This window comes from Panulirus ornatus, chromosome 50 (assembly GCF_036320965.1).
Source record: "Panulirus ornatus isolate Po-2019 chromosome 50, ASM3632096v1, whole genome shotgun sequence".
In the NCBI taxonomy this organism is placed as follows: Eukaryota; Metazoa; Arthropoda; class Malacostraca; order Decapoda; family Palinuridae; genus Panulirus; species Panulirus ornatus.
In genome coordinates, this window is record NC_092273.1 from 29009129 (window position 1) to 29022605 (window position 13477).

Genomic DNA, 13477 nt, shown 5'->3' on the forward strand with positions numbered 1-13477 from the left:
CCTAACCCTCTCACTTTGCACACCACCTCCTCGACCAAAACACCCTATATCTGCCACTCTATCATCAAACACATTCAACAAACCTTCAAAATACTCACTCCATCTCCTTCTCACATCACCACTACTTGTTATCACCTCCCCATTTGCGCCCTTCACTGAAGTTCCCATTTGCTCCCTTGTCTTACGCACTTTATTTACCTCCTTCCAGAACATCTTTTTATTCTCCCTAGAATTTAATGATACTCTCTTCTTTTATACATCTCCCACTCAACTGCATTTTTTCCCTGCAAAAATCGTCCAAATGCCTCTCTCTTCTCTTTCACTAATACTCTTACTTCTTCATCCCACCACTCACTACCCTTTCTAATCAACCCACCTCCCACTCTTCTCATGCCACAAGCATCTTTTGCGCAATCCATCACTGATTCCCTAAATACATCCCATTCCTCCCCCACTCCCCTTGCTTCCATTGTTCTCACCTTTTTCCATTCTGTACTCAGTCTCTCCTGGTACTTCCTCACACAGGTCTCCTTCTCAAGCTCACTTACTCTCACCACCCTCTTCACCCCAACATTCACTCTTCTTTTCTGAAAACCCATACAAATCTTCACATTAGCCTCCACGAGATAATGATCAGACATCCCTCCAGTTGCACCTCTCAGCACATTAACATCCAAAAGTCTCTCTTTCGCACGCCTGTCAATTAACACGTAATCCAATAACGCTCTCTGGCCATCTCTCCTACTTACATAAGTATACTTATGTATATCTCGCTTTTTAAACCATGAATCATACATACATTAAATATAAATAACCTTACCAACCAGTCAACAATACAGTCACCCCCTTTTTTAATAAATTCCACTGCAACACCATCCAAACCTGCTGCCTTGCCAGCTTTCATCTTCCGCAAAGCTTTTACTACCTCTTCTCTGTTTACCAAATCATTTTCCCTAACCTTCTCACTTTGCACACCACCTCGACCAAAACACCCTATATCTGCCACTCTATCATCAAACACATTCAACAAACCTTCAAAATACTCACTCCATCTCCTCACATCACCACTACTTGTTATCACCTCCCCATTTGCGCCCTTCACTGAAGTTCCCATTTGCTCCCTTGTCTTACGCACTTTATTTACCTCCTTCCAGAACATCTTTTTATTCTCCCTAAAATTTAATGATACTCTCTCACCCCAACTCTCATTTGCCCTCTTTTTCACCTCTTGCACCTTTCTCTTGACCTCCTTTCTCTTTCTTTTATACATCTCCCACTCAATTGCATTTTTTCCCTGCAAAAATCGTCCAAATGCCTCTCTCTTCTCTTTCACTAATAATCTTACTTCTTCATCCCACCACTCACTACCCTTTCTAATCAACTCACCTCCCACTCTTCTCATGCCACAAGCATCTTTTGCGCAATCCATCACTGATTCCCTAAATACATCCCATTCCTCCCCCACTCCCCTTACTTCCATTGTTCTCACCTTTTTCCATTCTGTACTCAGTCTCTCCTGGTACTTCCTCACACAAGTCTCCTTCCCAGGCTCACTTACTCTCACCACCCTCTTCACCCCAACATTCACTCTTCTTTTCTGAAAACCCATACAAATCTTCACATTAGCCTCCACGAGATAATGATCAGACATCCCTCCAGTTGCACCTCTCAGCACATTAACATCCAAAAGTCTCTCTTTCGCACACCTGTCAATTAACACGTAATCCAATAACGCTCTCTGGCCATCTCTCCTACTTACATACGTCCACTTATGTATATCTCGCTTTTTAAACCAGGTATTCCCAATCACCAGTCCTTTTTCAGCACATAAATATACAAGCTCTTCACCATTTCTATTTACAACACTGAACACCCCATGTATACCAATTATTCCCTCAACTGCCACATTACTCACCTTTGCATTCAAATCACCCATCACTATAACCCGGTCTCGTGCATCAAAACCACTAACACACTCATTCAGCTGCTCCCAAAACACTTGCCTCTCATGATCTTTCTTCTCATGCCCAGGTGCATATGCACCAATAATCAATCACCCATCTCTCTCCATCAACTTACAGTTTTACCCATATTAATCGAGAATATATATATATATATATATATATATATATATATATATATATATATATATATATATATTTTTTTTTTTTTTTTTTTTTTTGCTTTGTTGCTGTCTCCCGCGTTTGCGAGGTAGCGCAAGGAAACAGACGAAAGAAACGGCCCAACTCACCCCCATACACATGTATATACATACGTCCACACACGCAAATATACATACCTACACAGCTTTCCATGGTTTACCCCAGACGCTTCACATTCCCTGATTCAATCCACTGACAGCACGTCAACCCCGGTATACCACATCGCTCCAATTCACTCTATTCCTTGCCCTCCTTTCACCCTCCTGCATGTTCAGGCCCCGATCACACAAAATCTTTTTCACTCCATCTTTCCACCTCCAATTTGGTCTCCCTCTTCTCCTCGTTCCCTTCACCTCCGACAGATATATCCTCTTGGCCAATCTTTCCTCACTCATTCTCTCCATGTGCCCAAACCATTTCAAAACACCCTCTTCTGCTCTCTCAACCACGCTCTTTTTATTTCCACACATCTCTCTTACTCTTACGTTACTTACTCGATCAAACCACCTCACACCACACATTGTCCTCAAACATCTCATTTCCAGCACATCCATCCTCCTGCGCACAACTCTATCTATAGCCCACGCCTCGCAACCATACAACATTGTTGGAACCACTATTCCTTCAAACATACCCATTTTTGCTTTCCGAGATAATGTTCTCGACTTCCACACATTCTTCAAGGCTCCCAGAATTTTCGCCCCCTCCCCCACCCTATGATCCACTTCCGCTTCCATGGTTCCATCCGCTGCCAGATCCACTCCCAGATATCTAAAACACTTTACTTCCTCCAGTTTTTCTCCATTCAAACTTACCTCCCAATTGACTTGACCCTCAACCCTACTGTACCTAATAACCTTGCTCTTATTCACATTTACTCTTAACTTTCTTCTTTCACACACTTTAACAAACTCAGTCACCAGCTTCTGCAGTTTCTCACATGAATCAGCCACCAGCGCTGTATCATCAGCGAACAACAACTGACTCACTTCCCAAGCTCTCTCATCCCCAACAGACTTCATACTTGCCCCTCTTTCCAAAACTCTTGCATTCACCTCCCTAACAACCCCATCCATAAACAACTTAAACAACCATGGAGACATCACACACCCCTGCCGCAAACCTACATTCACTGAGAACCAATCACTTTCCTCTCTTCCTACACGTACACATGCCTTACATCCTCAATAAAAACTTTTCACTGCTTCTAACAACTTCCCTCCCACACCATATATTCTTAATACCTTCCACAGAGTACAGTACAAATATATATATATATATATATATATATATATATATATATATATATATATATATATATATATATATATATATATATATATATATATATATGAAACACGAAAAGTTCCCAAGTGCACTTTCCTGTAATAAAACTGACTTATATTTCTCTCTTCTGTCTCCCCTTATGATGTGATTATTACACGAAAGTGCACTTGGGAACTTACCGCGTTTCATTTGACGCCCCTAAAATGACAATTTATGCATCCTAGAGTGTTAGATGATATTACAGTAGATGTTGTGAAGTTTGATTTGTCACAAAACGGACAAAATTATCCGTGAGTTTAGTATGTTTAACCATTGGACGATGAGATGATACATTGGTTTTGTGAGTCACTGAAATTACTTGAGGATATTGACCTGATGGCTTCATTGCAGACGAGACGTGACCGAAAGGTTCATCGTCTAGGTCGACTTAAAATTATCTACAGCACCAGAAGTTGAGAGGCGTAAAGACCATCCCATCAAGGATAAAAGTTCATGGATGACGAAGCAATTATGATTGAAGCAACTTTAGGGATGCTGATGATATTGAAGTTGTAAGAAATGAAAAAGATCCTGTTTTCTGCTTATTTATGAAATTAGTATAGGAGGTAGGGTAGCAGTTTAAGCAATCTCACCAAAGATAGTACAAATATTATATTAAGTTCTGAATTTGGCCTCGTATATGGATTTCAAATTTCACTAGATTTCCGTAATAGTTTTTGAGACTCGATATAATGAAATGTGACAGATATAAAGTTTCATGTATACAATTCATGATTTTTTTTACAGCATAATCAAGATTGTTGAAAGATAAAGTAATATCGATCCGCAGGAAATATGGTTGCAACTTCATCAGCTGACACACCAACCAGTCCTTTTAAGGGCGGGTACTTTTTAAATGACCAAAGAGTGCGACAACGATCCTAAAAGTATTATATGTGCCACGTATGGACTGTCATGTCTTTGCTATGAACTGTAGCGTTTTTATTACAAATACTGCCTAGAGTAATCCAAAGGTGAATATACCTTCTTTGATATATAGACACATGCAGAAAATAGTTGAGCAGGTGTAGAAAATGTTTCGTTTCATATTAATTCTTAATTTTTATCATTTGTATTTTGATGAATTTTGATATATTGATGATTAGTGAGATGGGATGGTATTGGAGAGCAAAAGTTTTGAACAGGGAACATATATCTCAATTATTATATGGGCTCGTAGTAGTAGTCGGATGGCAGGAAAAGTTTGGAATACAGGAATAGAATTAATGATTATTCTCTTTGTATTCTTGATATATTTCAAAAAATACCCTAATCAACATTTATAGAATATAAACGTAGTACAAACATTTCAATATTATTACCATTAGTAGCTTCAATCACTCAAAGTAAATATAGAATATTGTAATAACTAGCAACGTCAACCTGTGCACCGATGGTCACGTGACCAAGTGATTTAAAGTTTGGGCCAATGGGAAGCCGAGTCTCCCGTAGCCTCGGCCAATCACCGCTCTGTATACAGTTCCCGGCATTCAAAACTTGTAAACTTCGCGAGAGTGTGGTCGCTCTCCAAGTATTTGTTGAGTTTTTGGTGTTTTCTTCGGGCAAAATCTAGGAAAATGACGAGCCAACTAAAGGATGAGACGAGGAAGGAGATACCTGAAATTATTGTGGATTCATCGACGGGCAAGAAGTACCAGAGAGGGAAATTTTTAGGGAAGGTATGTCTGGACTGTTGACTCTTGCAGCAATGGTTTACTTTGCTTTACGTTCCTGTAGCAAAATAGAAATAGTGTACACATACAGATGTTGGATCGTGACTAACTTATAAGGAATATGTAAATGTGATTGTTCAATGTATTACTGAACTTTAATGTGTCCACCCTGGATGGCTTCCGTGTATTAGGGAGACCATAGATAAGATTAGGCCAAAGGAAGTGGTTCAGTTTGCTTGTTTGTAGAGGGAGGTGTCAGGTGGTGTCATTGTTTAACGTTAGGTTATTTGGGTCAAGGAACGAGGGTCAGGGGTCATAAACGCCACAGACAGCCTGGCCAAGGAAGTGTCAAGAAATACGAGAAAAGAAAGGGAGGTAAACTAGACAAATTAAGAGGAGTTTGAGAAAAGATGGGTCATTTGAAAGCGATACCTAGCACACAGAGTCCATATATATTATATCATTAAGTGAAACATGGAGGAAATTAGAAGAAAGGGATCTGTTGTCAGAGTCTTCTATTAATGGATACAAAATTTAAATAATTTACAGATGGGGTAGGAGAGGAGGTGGGGGTAGTATATCATGGGATGATATTAAGAGCTGTAACGGGAGTGACATTAAAGTAACAAAAAAGACACAATCGATTTGGGTTGAAATAGTTGAAAGCCATGAAAGATTATTAGGAGTAATTAGGAAGGCTTGTGATCATAATGTATTAGGAGTAATTAGGAAGGCTTGTGATCATAATGTATTAGGAGTGATTAGGAAGGCTTGTGATCATAATGTATTAGGAGTAGTTAGGAAGGCTTGTGATCATAATGTATTAGGAGTAATTAGGAAGGCTTGTGATCATAATGTATTAGGAGTAATTAGGAAGGCTTGTGATCATAATGTATTAGGAGTGATTAGGAAGGCTTGTGATCATAATGTATTAGGAGTAGTTAGGAAGGCTTGTGATTATAATGTATTAGGAGTAATTAGGAAGGCTTGTGATCATAATGTATTAGGAGTAATTAGGAAGGCTTGTGATCATAATGTATTAGGAGTGATTAGGAAGGCTTGTGATCATAATCTATTAGGAGTAATTAGGAAGGCTTGTGATCATAATGTATTAGGAGTAATTAGGAAGGCTTGTGATCATAATGTATTAGGAGTAGTTAGGAAGGCTTGTGATCATAATGTATTAGGAGTAAATAGGAAGGCTTGTGATCATAATGTATTAGGAGTGATTAGGAAGGCTTGTGATCATAATGTATTAGGAGTAATTAGGAAGGCTTGTGATCATAATGTATTAGTAATTAGGAAGGCTTGTGATCAATGTATTAGGAGTAATTAGGAAGGCTTGTGATCATAATGTATTAGGAGTGATTAGGAAGGCTTGTGATTATAATGTATTAGGAGTAGTTAGGAAGGCTTGTGATCATAATGTATTAGGAGTAATTAGGAAGGCTTGTGATCATAATATATTAGGAGTAATTAGGAAGGCTTGTGATCATAATGTATTAGGAGTAATTAGGAAGGCTTGTGATCATAATGTATTAGGAGTAATTAGGAAGGCTTGTGATCATAATGTATTAGGAGTAATTAGGAAGGCTTTTGATCATAATATATTAGGAGTAATTAGGAAAGCTTGTGATCATAATGTATTAGGAGTAATTAGGAAGGCTTGTGATCATAATGTATTAGGAGTAATTAGGAAGGCTTTTGATCATAATATATTAGGAGTAATTAGGAAAGCTTGTGATCATAATGTATTAGGAGTAATTAGGAAGGCTTGTGATCATAATGTATTAGGAGTAATTAGGAAGGCTTGTGATCATAATGTATGTATTCTAGATGACTAACTTCAGTACAGTCAACTGGGATGATAATACGGGAGATGTTGTGTCGCAGGAATTTATGCAGACAATCCAAGATTGTTTTCTAACGGCACATTTCCGAGGGTACCAGGGGTGATGACATTTTAAATTTGGTGATTACAAATGCAAACAACCTTATAGCTGAAGTTGAGGTGGGAGGACACTTTGATGATAGTGACCACAAGGACATAAGATTCAGTTTAATGAAGGATGTGAATAGGAAGGAAAATGAAATGTTCGTTCTCGACTTTCGTAAGGCCAACTTTGCGGGGCTACGTTGATACCTTGCTTGTGTTGACTGGGTGAGACTAAATGAAGGTGATGTGAGGTCATATGGACCAAGCAGTGCGGGTGATGTGGGGTCAGGTCAGTCCGGTGGCTCACAACAGCTTAGCATTAGTGTCAGGTCAAGTGTGGATGAGGCAGGGGAGACTATTAACAGCGTGCAAGTTGCCGTAGAAAGGTTCCAGATAACAATGTAAATGGGACAAGAATTGAATATTCCATATAGGCAATATAAGACCAACAGTAATGAATCAAAATTGCTAATAGTATGAGACATCTTGCAGGGCAGAAGAAGGGCTTGTACAGCAAGGTAAAACGGAGGGAAAGTTTACTGATCAACTAACGCAAATTAAGAGCATCTTAACATCAGAGAATAGGAAAGCTAATAGAAATTACAAAACTGGAATAACTTACGAAGCAAAAAAAAAAAAAAAATGCCAAAGGATCTTTTTTTATATATACACAACGAAGGTTAGGGAGAAAATTGGACCTATCAGATCGCATTCCGATAGATTGGTTGATATTGAGATTGAAATGTGTGAAGTTTTAAACAATCAGTATTTACGCAGTACAAAATTCCGGTTCCATAGCAAATTTCCAGGAGGGACAAAAGCGGGAAGCTATGCAATATGAAAAGTAATTTTGATATTTTGAAACAAATATAACGATCCAAAGTAAACCGGAGTCCTGGGCCAGATGGAATGAATGGTAGGGTCTTGGAGGAATGTAAGGAGGAAGTGAGTGTTCCTTTGTTAAATGTTTAAACAGTCTCTTGAATCAGGCATAGTTCCTAAGCAATGGAGGACAGCAAATGTTGTTCCCATCTTTAAGAAAGGGGATAGATCCATTGCCTCTAATTATCGTCCTATTGTGGAGAAATTTCTCCAATCAATTATAGCGGCCATAATACGGGAACACTTGGAGAATCATGATCTCATTAAGGATTCTCAACATGGGTTCACAAAAGGGAAGTCATGTCTCAGTAGCCTTCTTTCCGTCCTTAATAAAGTATCTGAAAGTTGATCAGGCTAAGAGTCATGACATTGTATACTTAGACTTAAGTAAGGCTTTTGACAGTACCTCATAAACGTTTACTTAGATATATAGCAGCACACGGCATCAGGGGTTGAGTATTTAATTGGCTCAACGGAGTTGCATCATATTGAGACATTGTATCTTGTGATGTTCCTAGGGGTCAGTCTTGGGAAGAACCAGCAACTTTAGTAAATTTGCCGATGATACAAAAATAGGGGCCGAAATAGACTCAGATGAAGATTCAGTGAATTTGCAGAGGGACTTACTACATAGATCATCGGAATGGGTAGGTACATGGAATTCAACATAGATAAATGCACAACACTTAGTGTGGGTAAAGACAGGAACACTGACTACAAACTGGACAATATTACTATTGGTAAATCAGAATGCGAAAGAGATTTAAGGGATACTGGTGAGCAATGATCTTAAGCCGTGGCAACAACTTATTAAAGTTAGGATCCATTGATGGAACTGTCAGCAATAAAACTCAAAGTATTATTGCATCTTGGCGTTGGTGAGACCACATTTGGTTTATGCCGTACAGTATTGGGCCCCATACTATGCAGTTGATGTAGATTGTTAGGGAGTACAAAGGCGAATGACAAAAGATGATCCCTGGAGTTAGAAACCTCACTTGTGAAGAAAGGTTATAAAAACTGAATACACACTCACTTAAGAGGGTGAGGGCTAGAGGGGATATGATTAAACTTTTTAAATGAGTGAAACTTTAAATGAGTGAAAGGCATTAATCAAGGGAACATGAATACAGTTCTTGAATGGCGCCATGGGATAGAACAAGAAATAATGGATATAAATTAGAATAAAAAGATAGATTCAAGTCGGATGTGGGTAAATATTGGTTCAGGAATAGGGTAGTAGATGTGTGGAACAAGCTGTCAAGTAGAGGACGCTTTAAGTGAAGGTTGGATGTTTATGGGTTCAAGCGGTGGGTTGTAAGGTGGACAGACTCATGACCTTACCATGTGCTAATAGACCTCTTGCAGTGTCCTCACTTCTTATGTTCTTATTTCGTTAATGTGTTCATGATTTACCTATCTATCTTTCATTTTATGGGTCTGTAGGTTATGTTCGGTTTGATTTTTGATATATTAACAACAGTTTTAGACCTGAGTGTTGATAGGAAATTTATGAAAGTATTAGTTTAAATATCAGTTGAACCATTATGTGACATTCATTTTTTTCATTTCATTTCAAGCTAGAAGTTTCAGTTTTCTAAATTGTTTCTTACATTTTTCACATGTATATATATGTATGTGTGTGTGTGTATGTGTATATATATATATATATATATATATATATATATATATATATATATATATATATATATATATATATATGTATATTATCCCTGGGGATAGGGGTGAAAGAATACATCCCACGCATTCCTCGCGTGTCGTAGAAAGCGACTAGAGGGGACGGGAGCGGGGGGCCAGAAATCCTCCCCTCCTTGTATTTTTTTAACTTTCTAAAATGGGAAACAGAAGAAGGAGTCACGCGGGGAGTGCTCATCCTCCTCGAAGGCTCAGATTGGGGTGCCTAAATGTGTGTGGATGTAACCAAGATGTGAAAAAAGGAGAGATAGGTAGTATGTTTGAGGAAAGGAACCTGGATGTTTTGGCTCTGAGTGAAACGAAGCTCAAGGGTAAAGGGGAAGAGTGGTTTGGGAATGTCTTGGGAGTAAAGTCAGGGGTTAGTGAGAGGACAAGAGCAAGGGAAGGAGTAGCAGTACTTCTGAAACAGGAGTTGTGGAAGTATGTGATAGAATGTAAGAAAGTAAATTCTCGATTAGTATGGGTAAAACTGAAAGTTGATGGAGAGAGATGGGTGATTATTGGTGCATATGCACCTGGGCATGAGAAGAAAGATCATGAGAGGCAAGTGTTTTGGGAGCAGCTGAATGAGGGTGTTAGTGGTTTTGATGCACGAGACCGGGTTATAGTGTTGGGTGATTTGAATGCAAAGGTGAGTAATGTGGCAGTTGAGGGAATAATTGGTATACATGGGGTGTTCAGTGTTGTAGATGGAAATGGTGAAGAGCTTGTAGATTTATGTGCTGAAAAAGGACTGATGATTGGGAATACCTGGTTTAAAAAGCGAGATATACATAAGTATACTTATGTAAGTAGGAGAGATGGCCAGAGAGCGTTATTGGATTACGTGTTAACTGACAGGCGCGCGAAAGAGAGACTTTTGGATGTTAATGTGCTGAGAGGTGCAACTGGAGGGATGTCTGATCATTATCTTGTGGAGGCTAAGGTGAAGATTTGTATGGGTTTTCAGAAAAGAAGAGTGAATGTTGGGGTGAAGAGGGTGGTGAGAGTAAGTGAGCTTAGGAAGGAGACTTGTGTGAGGAAGTACCAGGAGAGACTGAGTACAGAATGGAAAAAGGTGAGAACAATGGAAGTAAGGGGAGTGGGGGAGGAATGGGATGTATTTAGGGAATCAGTGATGGATTGCGCAAAAGATGCTTGTGGCATGAGAAGAGTGGGAGGTGGGTTGATTAGAAAGGGTAGTGAGTGGTGGGATGAAGAAGTAAGAGTATTAGTGAAAGAGAAGAGAGAGGCATTTGGACGATTTTTGCAGGGAAAAAATGAAATTGAGTGGGAGACGTATAAAAGAAAGAGACAGGAGGTCAAGAGAAAGGTGCAAGAGGTGAAAAAAGGGCAAATGAGAGTTGGGGTGAGAGAGTATCATTAAATTTTAGGGAGAATAAAAAGATGTTCTGGAAGGAGGTAAATAAAGTGCGTAAGACAAGGGAGCAAATGGGAACTTCAGTGAAGGGCGCAAATGGGGAGGTGATAACAAGTAGTGGTGATGTGAGAAGGAGATGGAGTGAGTATTTTGAAGGTTTGTTGAATGTGTTTGATAGAGTGGCAGATATAGGGTGTTTTGGTCGAGGTGGTGTGCAAAGTGCGAGGGTTAGGGAAAAGGAGTTGGTAAACAGAGAAGAGGTAGTAAAAGCTTTGCGGAAGATGAAAGCCGGCAAGGCAGCAGGTTTGGATGGTATTGTAGTGGAATTTATTAAAAAAGGGGGTGACTGTATTGTTGACTGGTTGGTAAGGTTATTTAATGTATGTATGACTCATGGTGAGGTGCCTGAGGATTGGCGGAATGCGTGCATAGTGCCATTGTACAAAGGCAAAGGGGATAAGAGTGAGTGCTCAAATTACAGAGGTATAAGTTTGTTGAGTATTCCTGGCAAATTATATGGGAGGGTATTGATTGAGAGGGTGAAGGCATGTACAGAGCATCAGATTGGGGAAGAGCAGTGTGGTTTCAGAAGTGGTAGAGGATGTGTAGATCAGGTGTTTGCTTTGAAGAATGTATGTGAGAAATACTTAGAAAAGCAAATGGATTTGTATGTAGCATTTATGGATCTGGAGAAGGCATATGATAGAGTTGATAGAGATGCTCTGTGGAAGGTATTAAGAATATATGGTGTGGGAGGCAAGTTGTTAGAAGCAGTGAAAAGTTTTTATCGAGGATGTAAGGCATGTGTACGTGTAGGAAGAGAGGAAAGTGATTGGTTCTCAGTGAATGTAGGTTTGCGGCAGGGGTGTGTGATGTCTCCATGGTTGTTTAATTTGTTTATGGATGGGGTTGTTAGGGAGGTGAATGCAAGAGTTCTGGAAAGAGGGGCAAGTATGAAGTCTGTTGGGGATGAGAGAGCTTTGGAAGTGAGTCAATTGTTGTTCGCTGATGATACAGCGCTGGTGGCTGATTCATGTGAGAAACTGCAGAAGCTGGTGACTGAGTTTGGTAAAGTGTGTGAAAGAAGAAAGAGTAAATGTGAATAAGAGCAAGGTTATTGGGTACAGTAGGGTTGAGGGTCAATTCAATTGGGAGGTGAGTTTGAATGGAGAAAAATGGAGGAAGTGAAGTGTTTTAGATATCTGGGAGTGGATCTGGCAGCGGATGGAACCATGGAAGCGGAAGTGGATCATAGGGTGGGGGAGGGGGCGAAAATGCTGGGAGCCTTGAAGAATGTGTGGAAGTCGAGAACATTATCTCGGAAAGCAAAAATGGGTATGTTTGAAGGAATAGTGGTTCCAACAATGTTGTATGGTTGCGAGGCGTGGACTATGGATAGAGTTGTGCGCAGGAGGATGGATGTGCTGGAAATGAGATGTATGAGGACAATGTGTGGTGTGAGGTGGTTTGATCGAGTAAGTAACGTAAGGGTAAGAGAGATGTGTGGAAATAAAAAGAGCGTTGTTGAGAGAGCAGAATAGGGTGTTTTGAAATGGTTTGGTCACATGGAGAGAATGAGCGAGGAAAGATTGACCAAGAGGATATATGTGTCGGAGGTGGAGGGAACGAGGAGAAGAGGGAGACCAAATTGGAGGTGGAAAGATGGAGTGAAAAAGATTTTGTGTGATCGGGGCCTGAACATGCAGGAGGGTGAAAGGAGGGCAAAGAATAGAGTGAATTGGAGCGATGTGGTATACCGAGGTTGACGTGCTGTCAGTGGATTGAATCAAGGCATGTGTATGGGGGTGGGTTGGGCCATTTCTTTCGTTTGTTTCCTTGCGCTACCTCGCAAACGCGGGAGACAGCGACAAAGCAAAAAAAAAAAAAAAAAAAAAAAAAAAAAAATCAGTTTCATAGACTTGCATGGCACTTATTAAAACGTAAGTGAACATGGCTCATTAAATTTTCATTTCTCATATGGTGGAACAAATATATCTCCACTATACGCTTCGTTGATAATTTGTCTGAGTAAAACTTGTCTTCTATGCTACCTTGATATTGCTTTCATTGGTGTTAGGGATTTGATTTCTGTACGACAATAGTTGATGGATGTTGATGATAATGTCCAGTAAGTAGATATGATAAGATGATGGAGCTTGTCAAGTTTGAAATTGGTGGCAGTTTAGTTTGCCAAGGCAGACATTTCTCGAAGGAGTTTTTTCCAAGTCTGACAATGAATTCCACCAGAGTCTCTCTAGCTATATCATGGAGAGGTTGCAATGATGTTTACTTTTATGTTACTGGTTCACTTCTTCATTTACTTTCCTTAAGAATTTGTTGATTTATAAGTACAAGGCCTAATGGAAGGGCAGTTACCATAGGAGAGCAATGATGGCTGAAGTTACTTGTTCGGTAAACCAAT

The 13477-nt window shown here is 39.6% G+C and overlaps 1 protein-coding gene across 1 annotated transcript in view; it reads left to right on the plus strand.

The window, feature by feature from the left end:
- Positions 1 to 4971: 4971 nt before the first annotated feature.
- polo (Serine/threonine-protein kinase polo) overlaps positions 4972 to 13477 on the plus strand; it is a 387126-nt gene continuing 378620 nt past the window's right edge. Inside the window, exon 1 of the mRNA XM_071691591.1 lies at positions 4972 to 5167. Within this exon, the coding sequence (XP_071547692.1) occupies positions 5066 to 5167 (102 nt within the window). The 5' untranslated portion in view covers positions 4972 to 5065. The remainder of the gene's footprint in view (positions 5168 to 13477) is intronic.